Source organism: Rhinolophus sinicus, chromosome 3, assembly GCF_057876585.1.
Source record: "Rhinolophus sinicus isolate RSI-liver-muscle chromosome 3, RSI-T2T, whole genome shotgun sequence".
Lineage (NCBI taxonomy): Eukaryota > Metazoa > Chordata > Mammalia > Chiroptera > Rhinolophidae > Rhinolophus > Rhinolophus sinicus.
In genome coordinates, this window is record NC_142503.1 from 193292939 (window position 1) to 193308127 (window position 15189).

The following is a 15189-nucleotide window of genomic DNA, read 5'->3' on the forward strand; positions in this document are numbered from 1 at the left end:
GCTCAGCCACTTTCCCACTGGGGCCAAGGGGTGTTTCTCTTGCAGAGGTATGTGCTGTCGGCCCCAGCTTTCCTTATACTTGAAGGAGGAATTCAGCTCTGCATAAGTCCAGTGGGGCCGTCTGAGAGGGAGCATGGTGACATGAGGTTTGGAGGAACAAGGAAGGCCCTAAAGCCACTTATTAGCTCCATGACCATGAGCAAGACAGCTAGCCTCTCTGAGCCTCCATGTCCTCATCTATTGAATGGTCATAAAAAAAAAAGCAGCTCTGCTCACGGCATCACACTGCTGCTATGAAAATTCAGTGAGAAAATGCTTGAATAACCCCTCCCGAGAGCCAGGCTTAGAAGCTCAGCATGCCACAAATAAAGTCCCTGACATCGGCACCTTGTTCTGTTCTTTACAAGCTGTTTTAACTATTCAGTGTGAACCTCACACCCACTCAAGGTACGTTTTATGTCCACACATGAGTGTATACTGAGGCTCAGAGAGGTTTGGCAAACTCAGTAAAGTCACACAGCGGGAAAGTGGCAGAGTCTGAACTTGATCCAGGTCCTTAGACCCTCACGTCTGGCATCACTGTAGGTGTTTGACAATGTTCATATCATTATTGGGATTTGTGGAAACTGGAAGTCTCTACACAGAGAAAACTCAAGAGGATATGAGGCTTATTTAGGAAACAGTTGAACCCATTATATTAAATGATGTAAAACTGCACATATGTGGCCATTTTGACTTAAAAGGTGTGCATTTCTAGGACTCAACCATGTTCTTTAGGTGTACATTCAACCCAGTGAGTGGCTTAGACGGTGATTACTAGATTTGTGTGAGATGGAGCAGCCCTTCCCCAGGACAAGCAAATCCCCTGAGAGCCCCGCGAGCTCGCTCCTTCAGGCTGGGGGCCCAGCCAGCCGTCCTGACTGCTGTAGCCCTTCGGCAGGGCCTTGGACACAGGAAGGAGCCATGTGGAGCCTTGTGGACACAGAAGGAGCCTTGGTGAAAAGGGCTGCTCCTGGGGCAGCCTCTAGTTCTGGCCCAGAAGCTGTGGTTTCCCTTCAAAGACCATCTATAAAATGTGTCATCCGTCAGAGCTCAGCCAGGGAGGGCAGGCAGGGTCAGTGGGGGTCAGGGGTCTGCTATACTTCCTCTCCCATGACCAAAGAATCATTGGAATGACTTTCCACAGCCACCCAAGATATCTTGGCCATATGTTGAGGGAGGACAAGAGGACATAGGGTACGTGTCTTGGGGGTTGAACCTCCTGGTCAGTTTGAACAGGTGATACAGACCAAGAGCAGAGACCATTGTCTTCCCCTGGGGAGAAAAGACCTGCTTCTAGGAAGATGCTTTTGAAGGACCTGAGGCAGAGATGGAATGACAAGGACAGAATATATATTCCCAGTCCAATCCCACTGGAAAGGACTCCTGGAAAGATCAGCCAGAGCTGTTTGCAGAAAGACCTGTGAGCAGTCGGGGCGCAAGCCTGGCCCAGGTGACAATGTGGGATGAAAAGGGGCCCTGGCCTTTGAGCTCCGCTGCTGGACACGTGGCGGCTCCCACAGGCTGGGAGCACCAGGGAGGCAGCCTTGTGGCAGGTGCCAGCCGCCCTGCAGGGTGAGAGGCTCTCACGGGGGCACAGAGGTAGAGGCTGAGCAGGAGGACTTGGGGGACCCTTGGTGGACCTCCTTGGTAGAGCCATGGGCCCTGGACTGGAATTTGAGCGTGTGATTCCCCTTGAGCAATTCGCAGACAAGACTGGAAACATGGAGCCTTTCCATAGTGATTGGGGAAGAGGCAGTAAACGGTGGCTTTCAGCCACTGTTCCCTTGGCCGAGCACAGTGCCTGGACAGGGTAAGTGTTTAATATAATACACGTTAATATAGTGGCTACATGAAAGATCGCTCGGCCTGGATCCCACACACATCCTGGAGACATACAGGGAGATTCACAGACAAGACGATGAGGGATTGGCACACGTCACACTCAAGTTTGGCCGGGCCAGTCATTCTTTATTGTCATCTAGGAAGGGGACCTGGCCTGGGAGGGGAGGGCTGAACCAGAGAGGCAGTTACTTTTGGGTAGGGTTCACCACTTTTCCTACAAAAAGGGGACCCTTGGTGTTTCTATCGTAGATGATGATGACGAAGGGCCTATTAAACTCAACTTCTGGGGGAATGGACATTGGCATGGCTTCCCCAAGTGTGGCGCCAGCAGCTTCTGTCCCTTTCTCGTCGATGGTCAGCACAGCCTTGTGCAGGGCCTGCAGGGGAGAGAGCAGAGGCCTGTTCTGAGCAGACACAGGCTCCCCCCTCCACAGGCTCCCCCGCCCTCACAGGCTCCCTGCCCCCACAGGCTCACCGGCCCCCCCCCACAGGCTCCCCCCCACACAACCTGGAAGCAAGGACTGAAGAGGAGAGCGGTACCCAGGGAGGGGCTCACTGGCCCTGTCCCCACCAGCCTGTCCTTCCCCAGCCGTGTCATCCCTCCCTGCAGGGGACACATGGCCCTGTATCCACCTTCTCGAGGCCTGTGCCTGACTCCAACCGCACACCCTCACTTCTCCTTCCTGACCACATTCTCCGCCTCCCCGGAAACAACCCACCACCTCAGGAGGTACAACATTTACTTGAACTTTCTGTCTTCTTTGACATATCACTTGTTTGTAGTATTAGATTTTAAGCTCCTGGGGGGCCAGGACGTTGATGGGGACCTTCACAGCCAGGCACTCAGTTTGTAGCCTGTATTGAACTGTAGTTGGTCACCTTTAATTCTTCTGAACAAATGGCATTTTTGGCCCAAATCGCTCATTAACTCAGACTCGGTGATTCATCGATAGCTCCCAATGTCACTGAACACGGGGGCCAAAAGTGCTTTGAAATCCTTGACCTTAACTTTGTCTTTGTAAATATGGGTCCATCGAGGCCCAAAGAAGGAAAGGCCCTGACCAAAGATGAGGCAGAGGGTCAGTGACACCACCTCAGAGGATGTCCCTAAAATGTCCAAAGCACATGAGGCCACCTCCTCCAGTCAGCCATCTGACCACATCCCAATCTTGGTGGATCCAGTGGCATTCCTCGGCCACCTCAGTCTGTAGGTGTGTTTGCGACCCTTGGCCCTTGCTCAGCTCACCCCTGAGCTGCAGTCTCCTTACACATTCTGACCTATGGACACCACGGACAGACTCACCTTGGACAGCTTCAGGGGTATGTCCTCACTGATCCCGGAGAGGTCAGCCCCGTTGCTGAAGACTCTGGTGATGCCCAGGTTGCCCAAGACGGTTTGCAGATCGTAGGTTCCAGAAATGGACAGTTTAGGCAAATGTAAAGTGGCAGATCTGTCATAATAGTGGGAAAACAAAGGAATTTCACAGCATTGAAGTTTCCTTTTCTGGTCATTTCTCCCACTCAGCGCCCTGCTTCTTTGCTCAGTGGAGGTGGATGTTGGTTTATTCTAAGCTTGGGTCCTCTATGCCTGTGTCGGAGAGTGTTAGAACGATAGGGATCTCCTTGTGCTGCAATACCTCTCAAATGCCACCTCCTCTGAGAAGCTGTCCAGGCAGACCCCGGGTGTCCTGTGGAGGCACTTTGCACCCTGCCCTGGCGGGTTTGGTCACCCTCAGACGGGGACTTCTCTGTGGGTGGAATCCCAGGGGAACGTGGGGTGTGGGGTCAGGTGCTGAGTGACATTTGCTCAGTGAGTGATGAGTGACTGCCTGGGGCTGATGGCTCAGCTCTTGTTTTCCATGGGGACAAAGTATGGCCCCGAGAAGGGCCTGACATGATCCTAGCCATGGACTTCCTATCTGTTCACTCCACACTCCATCTCTGCCAGGAAGCCCATCGCTCCCTTCTTGGGTTTCTCATGGCGTGTATTGGTGTTACTCTCCCTGCACCTGGTGTGGGTACCAGGAAGAGGCAGTGTCCATGCTGTGGAGGAAGTCCCCAAGGTCAGGACCTTTTCCTCCTCAGCTGTGGACACCATCCATCTCACGGAGCCTGGCTGGTGCTACCTGAATGGACGTTGGCCTCTGTGTCTGCAAGCACAAGGCCACACACAGTTGCTTGACCCACGGAAGGTGAGTCCACTCTCCCCCGCCCCGTGGCCAGGCCTGGTGTGACAGGCCAGCCTATGGTTTGGGCAGTCACCTCAGGTGTCTCTTCACCAGGAACTTGGTGAGGGCCTCCTTGGTGAGCTTGTTCTCCATATGCTCCAGTTTCCCCTCGTCCGGCAGGATGAAGAAGGCGGTGGCATTGCCCACGTAGTCCATGAGCAGCACCTGGCTGGACAGCGTGTCACAGTGGTGCAGGTCAAACATGCCCAGGCGCACCATCATGGGCACCTTGACCGTGGTGCCCGCGTCCACGTGGAAGTCCTCCTCGGTGGTCTGGTCAACCTCGAAGGGCTTCTCCCATTTGCCTGGAGAGAGGGGAGGGTGCAAGTCAGCCGGTGGCGGGGGTGGGTAGGGGGGTTAGGAACAAGTGGGAGAGTAAAGCAGCCCTGAGCCTCCTCAATGAGATGCTTCTCTCTGAGCCTCTGCTTCCCCATCTGTAAAATGGAGCGAAAACGCACATCCGTCCACTGAAGGGACTTTTGTGAGGATGACACCAGCCTAGACGAGGGTCCAGATTTTCTGTGTTGTAGAGGCTAAGGGATGCCAGCCTGGCTGGGCAGCGTGCGCTTTGAACTTGCATTTCATGCTTATTTAATTGAGGGCTGCTTAGAAGCTTCTAAACGAAAATTATTGGTGTCAGTCATACGTGGCACCTCCTCGTCCGAGTCTCCCTGCCCCTTGCTAATTGGCGGTTCTTGGCATTCAGGGAAATCACTCTTGTTCTTACTCTAATGACCTTTTCCTGGACCAACATGTGACATGCAGGGGCCTGGCCATCTCCCTCCCTGCTGTCCCCACTGACTGTCACCATCCTGTAAAGTCAGAGGAGATGGGAACCTCGGGGTCCCCTGAGTTCAAGTTTCTCATTGGGTGGGAGGGGGAGACTGAGGCTGCAGAGGGAACAAGACCTGCGGAAAGTCCCACAGCACACCTGGGACCCATGATGGGCTGACTCCAGCCTCGCTGCTCTCAGATCCGCCTCAGATCACGGAGCCCACAGTGTGAAGGAAGCAGCCCCTGACATTGACTGTCACCGCCCCTCCCCAGGCTATTTCCATAGACTGTTTAAACGGCCTCAGAATGCCCTCTGGGCCCCACGGGTTCCTCTTTCCACTACACTAGAGTTGTTCTAGGTTGTTCCATGAAACGCTATTCCCTCACACACTCTGCTAAAGTTTGCTTTTCTGGCTCTCTGTTGGAGGACACACTTGCATGTTTTCCCTCCCTCCCTGGTAGGGACGTGCAATGCACATGAGAACGTTCATACCGTAAAAGGCTCTGAAGTTCTGCCAGGAACATGGCGCTTTCACTGTTTCACCCATCGCTCCCTAACCTACTTCATCATGGAAAGTTTTTTAGTGGTTGTGTGAGGACACTTGAATAACACATGCAGAGGTGCACAGCCATATCACATCGTGCACTGCCAAGGAAAGTTTAAAAACTGACTGTTTGAGAATATTTGGGGATGTTTCTTTCCATGGGAACAAGCTCAGGCTAGTTGTGCAACCTACCTTTAAAGAAGATGTAATTCACCAGAGCAAAAACTGTGCTTTTGTCAAGCTCTGTGACCAGATCCACAATTTTCCCTTGGGTTCCCTTCTCTACATAATCGTTGATCCGTTTCTTGGCTTCCTCGGAATCCTGGAAGTTGATGGAGAAGGCTTCTGAGTGGTACAGTTTCTTGACGTCCTCCAAAAACTTATCCACTAGCTTCGCCTTCTCGCTGATGAACAAGCCATTACCGGTGGTCAGCTGCAGCTGGTTGTCTGGCTGGTTGAGGGTGTGGAGGAGACTCCGGAAGCCTTCGTGGATATCGGCCTCTGCTCTCTCGGTGAGGTTGAAGCCTACACCCTCCAGGATCTGGGTATGAGTTTCACCCTTGGTCCCCAGGGAGAGCATCGCGAAGGCTGTGGCGATGCTCACTGGGGAGAAGAAGATGTTGCTGGAGTTGGACTGATGGGCCACCTGGCGGTAGAAGCTGAAAGCGAAGTCTGCCAGGTTTGGGGCAATCCTGTGGCTGGCCGGCTGGTCACCGTGCTTGGATGCATCTGTCTCCTGGACACCGTCGCTCTGGAGACCCGCAGCCAGGGAGCCAGGGACCAGGCAGCACAGGCCTGCTAGCAGGAGGAGGCCCCATGTGATGGAGGATGGCATTGTCCTGCAAGAGGAGAAGGGGACCCATACCCAAGTCAGGCACGTGGTGAGTCCCCCTGGCCACTGATTAACACCATGAAAAGCATCCAGAGTTTATTAAACATCTACTATGTGCCAGCCCTGTGCCAAGCACTTGCCTATGTCATCATCATTGGAAGACTCACACCGGAATCACACCCGGATAGTCTGGGTCTGGAATTCACACTCTCAGTGTCCCCACTGACATTTGCAATGGCCCTGAGGTGCAAGTGCCAAAGCTCCTGTTCTACAAAAGGGGTAACTGAAGAACAGGAAGCATAAGGTACATGCACATGATACTCAGGAAGTGGCCAGATTAGACGTGAGAATGATTGGATCCGGAACAGCCCTAGGAGCACTGCCATCGAACCCCGTTATTTGGTGGACAGAGAGGCTACTGCCCAGAGGGGAGGATCTTACACAAGGACGTACAACCAGAACACAGCAGAGCTTTGAGGAAACTCAGGGTGGGGGTGGGGGCTGTGTCCCCTGAACAGTCACGTGAGCCTCAGCCCTTACGGCCAGAGGGCTGCCCTCGCAATGAGTCTGTGGTCTCGGCCATACAAATGTGGTGTCGTCCCTGCAGTCAGCGTAGCTGCTTATCCCAGTCACCACTTGTGTGTGTCCCAGCTCTGGGCTCAGCAAGGACTGGGTGTTCGAGACACGGGCCTTTCTTGTGTAGTGGGGGCTTCTGTGTATTTGGAGAGGGGCAGTTATTGAAATAGCATCGTTTTTCTCTTCACGCAGACCTGGTTTCTCGGTACAAATCATTTAGTCACTCTGGCCCTCACTTAGCCTCATATAGAGAGTGAGGTTGTTAGGAGAACTTAGTGAAATAAGTATAGACATCAAGTCTTACACTGAGGGGCTCTGAGAGAGCAGCTGGATGAGAGAGAGGCTAGTCGGGGGTTCAAACTGGAAGCCTTCAGAGGATAGGCAGGGAGGGAAATGTGATCCATGGCTGGGGGTGAGGGTGGGGACAGACAGGAGGGAGTGGCAAGGCCTGTGGCTGACCCAGCAGGAGCAGATTCTATGTAGGGACGGTCACTGTCACAGCAGCGACACGGAGCCCTGCTCGCCCCACAGAGCTCCCTCCACCCCAGATATTCCCAGCGCCTGTCTGCAGCCCCCAGGCACAGCCTGCTCTGCTCATGGATGTCGAGGTGCAAGCAGAGGAAGACGTGCCTGTGGCCGCAAATGACGTGTGACCAAACAATATGGTGAATGTTGAAATAAAAAAAAATGTATTACTTTTGGGGAGTAGAATCAATAGTGTTGTAAAGATTCTGTAGGGTATTCGATGGACACTTGTCTTATTAGGGAGACCACTTCATGGATGATGTAGATGCCTGACCACTGCACTGTACACCTGAAGCTGAAGCTGAATAATACTGAATGTCAACTACAATTTAATATATATATATATATATATATATATATATATATATATATATATATAGTCACGGGACATGGAGTACAGCATAAGGAATAGAGTCAGTGGAACTGTAACAGCTATATATGATGACAGAGGGGTAGTAGATTGGGGGAGGAGGGTTATCACTTTGTGAGGGGTATAAATGTCTAACTATTACATTGTGTTGCACACCTGAAACTAATTTAAAAAAATTATTACAGTAAAAGACATTACCATTAATCCTCCTCAAAATACCCCCCCCCCCCCCGCTTCGAAAACGCTTATCCCATCGTTCTCGCCACTTTCTGAAGCGGTTCTGGAAGTCCTCTTTTGTGAGTGTCTTTACTTGCACTGTCATGGCTGCCTCCATGTTCTGAATCAATTCAAAACGTTTCCCTTTCATGGGCATTTTGACTTTGGATAAAAGCCAGAAATCACATGGTGTCAGGTGGATGAGGACACACCGTATGTTTTTATTTGACAGAAATTTCCATACCAGAAGCGATGTGTGACATGGACCATCGTCTGATAGAGCATGAAATAAAGACACTCATGAAAGAGGACTTCCAGAACTGCTTCAGAAAGTGGCGAGAATGATGGGATAAGTGTGTTTGATGAGAAGGAGAGTATTTTGAGAGGGATTAATGGCAATGTGTCTTTTACTGTAATAAATTTTTAAAAATTTAAACATTCACCATATCTTTTGATCATACCTCGCAGCTAGCTATGCCTCACATAACTAAAACTATCATTTTATAAAATACAAAGACAAAGGAGTCCTTGAATTGGGCACATAAAAACCTGAGTGGAAAAAGTTGGAAATAAGAAAGGCTGGGTTTCATCTATTCCCTTGGGCTTTTAAAAGTTTTTTTCCCAATAAAACAACAAAAAGAAGCAGCAAACTGGTCTCTTCCCACCACCTTCTTTCTGGCATTCATGCCTCTAAATAATCCACACAAAGCAGACCATGCATTACATAATATGTGTTTATATTTTTCTTGAACTAGCCTGTGGTTTTAGAGCTGAATCTTACTAAAAGTAGTTCTGTATGTTTCCATCTGCCTCAGGTTTCTTTTGACTTCCCCACTGTGGTCCTTCAAAGTTCATGGAAATTCCCTATCTTTCCAGGCAGGACCCAGAGATCAGGAGAGATCAGAGATCTTAGGTGTGGTCCTTCAGATTTCATGGAAATTCCCCATCTTTGCAGGCAGGACCCAGAGATCAGGAGGGATTGGACCTTGGCAGGGTGGGGACATGAAATATGCCGAAAGACCTCAGGGCCAGAGGCTGTGGCTTCTAGCCCTGACAAGGCCACTACTGTCCACTTGGACTTGGGTAAAAATCTTCTTGTCCTGGGGCATTTTCTCTCCACGTGATAAATCAAGGTGGGGAAAGACCTAACTGAAGTTCCTGGGCACTAACGTTGGATTCTTAATTAGAGGGGCAGCCAGGTTTGGTGGCGCAAACTTGACTGAGACGTCCCATGGGGAAGGATGTGGTGAGGTGCCCTCTCACTTAGAAGGTGGCAAGCCTGACGTGAGGCTGAGGTGGAGAGGGGCTACAACTAGGTGAGCGCTTGTTGCCCCCAGCCCATCTTCCTGGGTGTTAGATCACCTGCTCTGGCTTCCTCCCTCTGCAGTAAGGGGTGTGAAGCCCAAAGCTGGTCAGGGCCTTGCCAAGGCCACACAGTGAGTCAGTGACAAAGCTGGAGCAAGCCTTGGTTTTCTCGCCACTTGAACTACAGACTGAGACAGCCATGTCCTCAGGTCTCAGATTCTACTATTGTCAGAATTGGGCCCTAAGGGACCCTGACCTTGAGCCTCCTGTTGGCTTTATTTTGCCTCCCAATCTGTTTCTTAAAACTTTGGGGGCCCAAGACTTCTGTTCTCTCCTCACCCTTCTGTCAAAGGCAGCACCCCACACCCTCCAAAGCCTAGTGCCAGGGAAGCCACCCCAAGATGAGAAAGTAGAAGTGAGGCATCCGGAGGTGTATGGACCAAAGGAATGACGGCACCGTGATGATGTTTCCAGAGTCTGTGGCAGGTAGGGTAGAGGGAAGGGAACCATCCCTTTTGGCTAATCTCATACCATGTCCACCCAGGAGCACAAAATGAGTGCCTGACGGTGACCTAATGGGTTTCAGGGCAACAACTGTGCAAGGTCACAACCTGCTGAAACCTGGCATTGAATAAGCCCAGGTGTGACCCAGCTCTGCCACTTACAGGCAAGTGCCTTGGGCAAGCAACTTCACTTTTTTGAGCCTCAGCTTCCTGTCTGTAAAGTGGAGAAAAGAATCTCTTACAGGGCAGTTGTGAGAAATAAACAAGGTGATGGGTGAGCGGGCACCTACCAGGTGTGGCAGCTTCCCTGTACCTGCATATAGGCAGGGGCCACGCTGGAGAACTGGCAGATTTCTTCCTGGCCAGTCAGCACATTGCCCAGGACCAGAGAAGGAGCCCCTGCTCAGCAATGAACCACCTTTGAGTTTGGAAAATTTTAAATTCAATCCTCTAAATATTTATTTATTGCCTATGAGCTGCCAAACCCTATGCCCAGCAAACATCACAGCACTGTCGTCATCATCACAATTCGTAAATATCTGGTACTTGATATGCACTGTTCCATCTAATCTTCCTTCAAAGCTTACCCTTTTGGGTGGGAATTATTATTAGCCCCATTTTCTAGAAGGAGAAATTGAGGCCTACAGAGGTTAAGTAACTTACTGAAAACCACAGAGCTAGTTGCTTACGGAGCTGGGATTGAACCCTAGGCATTTCAATTTCAGAACCTGGCATTCAACCTTTCTCTATGTATCAAGCTGAAGCCAGAAGCCTTGAAACAGAAAACTGCAGAGGTGGCCCGCTAAGTGAAGAGGGGCAGCATCGCTTTGTGGCTAAGTTCAGAGGCTACGAGGCCAGAATGCTTGTGTTCCATGTGCTATCAGCTGTGTGACATTGGATAAGTTACTTAACCTCTCTGAACCTCAGTTTTCTTGAAATGATAAGGGTGTACTTCCTCATAGAGTTATTGTGCAATTTAAATATGTGCAACGTGCCAAGAAATGCCTGGCACACAGTCAGCTCTCAGGAAGCATCAGTTGATACTGATTTCATTGTGGGTCTTTCAGAGCACTAGATGAGAGTCTAATTGCCTTGGCCTTGGTCATCTTTGTAGCCCCATCTCCAAAATCCAATGACAGAAATAATCATATCCTTCAACACTCCAGAGGTCAAGGCCAGTGGGGTTGGGGTGAGAAGAAAGAAGGTAAAGGTTATCTACATTTTGCCCAAGAGGAGAGAGAAGTTGAGACTGCCCAGCGTTCGTGGAGCTTCCCACGTCCCAGTGGCGCCCAAGGCCCCAGAGAATTAATGTTCGCAGTAAGAAGTGGGTCAGGAGTATGGGTGCTGGAACTAAGTGGCCCGAGTTTGAATCCTGGATGGTCTGTAATTTGGGGCAAGTTATACACTTCTCCATCCTCATCTATAAAATGGGAGTAACCACGGTAACCACCTCAGAAGGTTGTTGTGGGGCTTAAATGTGGGACTGCTTACAAGAAGCCTAGAAGCCACCTGGTCAGAGGGAGGGCTCAGGAACACAGGTCGGCGCCCCCATGATGGTGCCCCTCCCAGTGTTTCCCATCCTGCTCTGCGCGTAAGGACACCCAGAGGCCAGCGCACAGGGAGGCCCGTTTTGATCCCTCCAGGCTGAAGCCTGGCACAGCTCTGTTCTGAGCATTTCTGCAGAGGGTGGAGGCCCGATGAGCAGCTGGGACTCTGGGCTTCTAGTCTGGACTGGCCTCCCCGCCACGTCCCCTCATTAGCCTGGGCTTCCCACTGTCCCTCTCTGGGCCTTAATTTCTTCATCTGTAGCACAGGAAAAGATACCCAGCCAAGCAGTAGGAGAGGTGAGGCCAGTGGAGACGACTGGCAGGAAGGGTGCAGCTCTGCCCACAGAAACGTGCTCCTTCCGTGGTCGCAGGACACCACAGCCAGACACCCACTTCCACTTCTGCTTATCGAGGGCCAGTTTATTCACCAGTAGGTACTGGAGAGGCCCTGGGCAGGCTCTGGGAGCAGGAGAGGATCTTCCAGGATGCTATTGCTATGACGACAGGAGGCCTCACCCCACCCCACTCCACTTTCCATGCATCTCTGGCAGGGGTGAGGGTGGGGTGCTGCCTGGGCATGCAGGAACCCGGAAGCCCCCTCCAGAGACTCTCCCCAGCGGAAGGCATACGTACTTACGATTCACTGTCCTGGGCCGCGGCTGGTGACCAAGGCTGAGGAGACAGAGCCCTGTCCTCGTCTGTATTTAAGCAGTGGACCCAGAGGGGCGATGGGGGAGGCTGCTGGTGAACATTAACCAAGGTCAACCCAGTTATCGGAGGAGCAAACAGGGCCTAAGTCCGTCCTCCTGACAATGAGCAGCCCGCCCACGCTGCCTGTATGTGCTCGGCCTGGACAGCGCACAGCCCGCTCTCCACAGACCAAAGGGAATCATTGTCCCGCTCGTAAATCGCAGCATCCTGCATCCAAGGTGGGGGTGGTGTGACTCAGGCACTTTGGCACAATATTACTTTCCTGGCCCTACATTTCCACTGGGGAGTTCTCCATGGCTGCCTTATCGGTAGCGAGAGCTGCCATTTACTGAGCAGCCTTGAAATACCTGCTGCTGAAGACGCACTGCTGCCATGAGCAGTGGGTATGTGTGTGGGGGCGGGGGGGGCTGAGGGGTGGAGGCTGCAATAGGTGATGTGCCCACTTGTCAGACAGGGAAACTGAGGCCCATAATAGACAGGCTGCTCATTCAAAGTCAGATACAAAACCTCGCTCAACTTCCTTGAGTAGAAACGGGGGTCTGACTGATGGGGACATAACCATTTTAGGCTGGGTGGCCATGGGCACAGGTCAGGAGTCAGAGAGTAAATTTAGAAAGAAGAGCTGTGCTGCTTTAGGCACACTGCTTTACCTCTCTGAACCAGAGGGTGTTTTCACCTGCACCGTCGGGGTTTGGAAGTCCCACTTCCTATGGTACCATGGTTGTCAGGGATATACAAAATGACTTACGTAAAGTGCCGCAGTAGGCTCTTTATTTTGGTCTACACAACCCTCTGGAAGCCCTGCTCTCCATGCTTCTCTGGGCAAAAGGAGACTCAATTCTCCATCAGGCTCAGACCTGTCTATTTCCACTGGATATGGCTTCTGGCAGACCAGTGCGAACCACATACTGCTGGAATCTTCCTCAGATTGAATGTGACCCCATTCCAACTCTATTGCAGGCCCTTAGGGGCCATGGTGGAGGTTAGGGGTTATGGTGCAGGGTTGAGGCCAGTAGGCCCCCACTTGACTGCGACCCCTTTAAAAACCTAAGGCAGACCACCTCACACTCCGTACACCCTCCCCGCACCCACGCCTGCTTGATACATAGTGTGTACTCCACAGGTATTTGTTGAATGAGTACATAGGTGAGGACATTTTTGTCTCCCTTCTCAGTTGTGGAACTCTGCCAGGTGAATGACCTTCAGGTTTGTCTAGCACACAGGTTCAGACCAGGGAACTGGCTCCCCACTCATGGGCCATGAGATCTCAGGTAAGCCGTTTAACCTCCTTGTGCCTCAGTTTCCCCATCTGTACATTGGCTTTTCTCCAAGCTCGGCTGCCCCGCCCACCTCTCGCACTGGATGGACAACAGCAAGCACCCCACCTTCCAGGCTATGGCCAAGCTCGGCCCCCTCAGCCCGGTGGCCTGGGGACTGATAGGGGGCTGTCCTCCCTCTACCTCTGATTCCGAGTGCTGCGGTGGCCTCGCCTCCTGTCGCCCCAACCTCCTGCTCTTCCTCCTCTTCCTCTGGAGCTTCAGGGTGCTGAGGACTGCAGCATGCAGGCCACACGTGCTCCAAGCACAGTGTCCAGTCTCTGCCCGCCTAGGAGGAAGGAGTGGCCGGTGGAGGCAGCAGGTCTGGGAGGGGCGGGGAACTGGGGCAGGAAGTTGCTTTGCACAAAGCTGCCAATAGCTAGGAGGACATCAGGTGGCCCTTCCCAGCCCAGGCAGTCCTGTGTGTCACCTGCTGTTCCTGCTCTGTTTGGCCTATGTGACCCAGGACAAGTCACGTAGTTCCTCTGCAAGAGGGATGGTGGCACCCAGTTCAGAGGATTAATGGGGATGACAGGCATCCCCCTCCTGCCCAGGGCCTGGCACCAGCATCTTGGCAGGTTTCCAGGGCCAGCTGTAGAGAGAAGAGGATCAGCCACCTCTGAAATGCCCAGTGGGAGCCCCATGGAGGCTGCGAGGGGTCTGTGTGTGTCCCAGACCCTGGCTGGGTACAGAAGGGATGCAAGACATCACAGGGAGTCCGGAACATTGGAGGAGGAATGAAGAAAGATGAGGGGGCAGGAGGAGTTGGAGAAAGTGAGGGGCTCAGGGGTGTCCCTTTTGAGTCAAGGGCTCTATGCTCAGCCCTTCCTTACCCGCATCCTCACACTCCCTCACTCCCCATTCCTCTGCAGGGAGGTCTCCTGGACATGTCCTGGGAAGAAGGGGGTGAGAGGATCTGGGAAACGAGAAAGCACAAAATTCCTGGGGTGGGGGAACCCAGTGGCCATTCTTGAAGGCACTGTGTCCCTTGAACCACAACGCATGGTAGGGAACGTCTTGTCCCCTTGGTTACTTCTGGAATCATTGATTGCAATGTCTGGACTAATTCCCTAGGAGTGAATGCATCAGAGGAAGATCCTGTAGTCTGGTTGTAAATAATGGGAACCTGGGGACACCCTTCCCCTCCATAGGCCCTGCCTAGAGATGGGAGTAGGAGGGAGGGAAACCTGATAGCTGAGGCGTGAGGTCTGCAACAGGAAGAGAGGGGAGAAATGTGCGAGGGGCCCTGGACTAAGCACATCAAGGACCAGAGACCTGGACTGGTCAGGAGAGCGATGGTGACCTTTAGGGGTGCTGTACCCATTGGCAGACTTCCCTGGGGAGTGTGGGAGCCAAGCTGTCCCATGCACACACACAGGTATGCCACATGTACCCCCACTCTTGGATCCCCCATGCTCATTATGGGATTGCCCCTCTAGGCACTGGCTCTCTTCTTCAAAGGGCAGTAAGGGTCAGGTATGGGCTTGGTTGCTAGCATCTGAGTTCAATCCTTAACTCCACCCGTCTCTTTTTGTGAGGTCTTAGCCATGTTAGCTCTCTGGGCCTCAGTTTTCTCATCTGTGAGAAGAATGGTCACTTCTCCCAGGTTTGCAAAGAGTCAATGAGATGATGACATGTGAGAATTAGGGCGGCCTCAGGCACAGATGGGCCCTAAGGCAATGCCAACCACTGTATGCTTTTTGGGGATGTGTCCTGGGCCTGGGAAACCTTTCAAACGGGTCCCAGGGGACCGAGCAGGAGGAAGATTTGGGGAGCAGCACTCTTTGTCCCGGGACCAAGAGCTCATTTTGCTTCCTAAGGGCACAGGCCCAGGTGCAGTTAGCATCTTTCTGAGCA

General features: G+C 52.2%; 1 protein-coding gene across 5 annotated transcripts; it reads right to left on the reverse strand.

Annotated features, from left to right (window-relative positions):
- Window positions 1–1989: 1989 nt before the first annotated feature.
- Window positions 1990–13786, reverse strand: SERPINA1 (serpin family A member 1). 5 transcript variants are annotated; one of them, XM_019745926.3, is made up of 6 exons: window positions 13477–13786; window positions 11943–12046; window positions 5624–6270; window positions 4147–4417; window positions 3188–3335; window positions 1990–2261 (listed from the first exon to the last, which is right to left on the reverse strand). In XM_019745926.3, the coding sequence occupies exons 3-6, from the start codon at window positions 6264–6266 to the stop codon at window positions 2070–2072; spliced, it is 1254 nt and encodes a 417-aa protein (XP_019601485.2). In that variant the 5' UTR covers window positions 6267–6270; window positions 11943–12046; window positions 13477–13786; the 3' UTR covers window positions 1990–2069. The 5 variants fall into 5 exon arrangements, with proteins under 5 accessions (XP_019601485.2, XP_019601496.2, XP_074183089.1 ...); XM_019745937.3 differs by having other exon boundaries at window positions 11939–12046; window positions 13477–13619; XM_074326988.2 differs by having other exon boundaries at window positions 11943–12043; window positions 13477–13597.
- Between the last annotated feature and the right edge of the window lie 1403 nt (window positions 13787–15189).

Bases quoted from the DNA above. Each gene is read 5' to 3' on its own strand.
- SERPINA1 (XM_019745926.3), bottom strand. From the start codon at position 6,266: ATGCCATCCTCCATCACATGGGGCCTCCTCCTGCTAGCAGGCCTGTGC. The intron at 4,418-5,623 runs GTAGGTTGCACA...CCCTCTCTCCAG, and splicing joins GAATTACATCTTCTTTAAAG to GCAAATGGGAGAAGCCCTTC. The intron at 3,336-4,146 runs GTGACTGCCCAA...CTATTATGACAG, and splicing joins CTGGTGAAGAGACACCTGAG to ATCTGCCACTTTACATTTGC.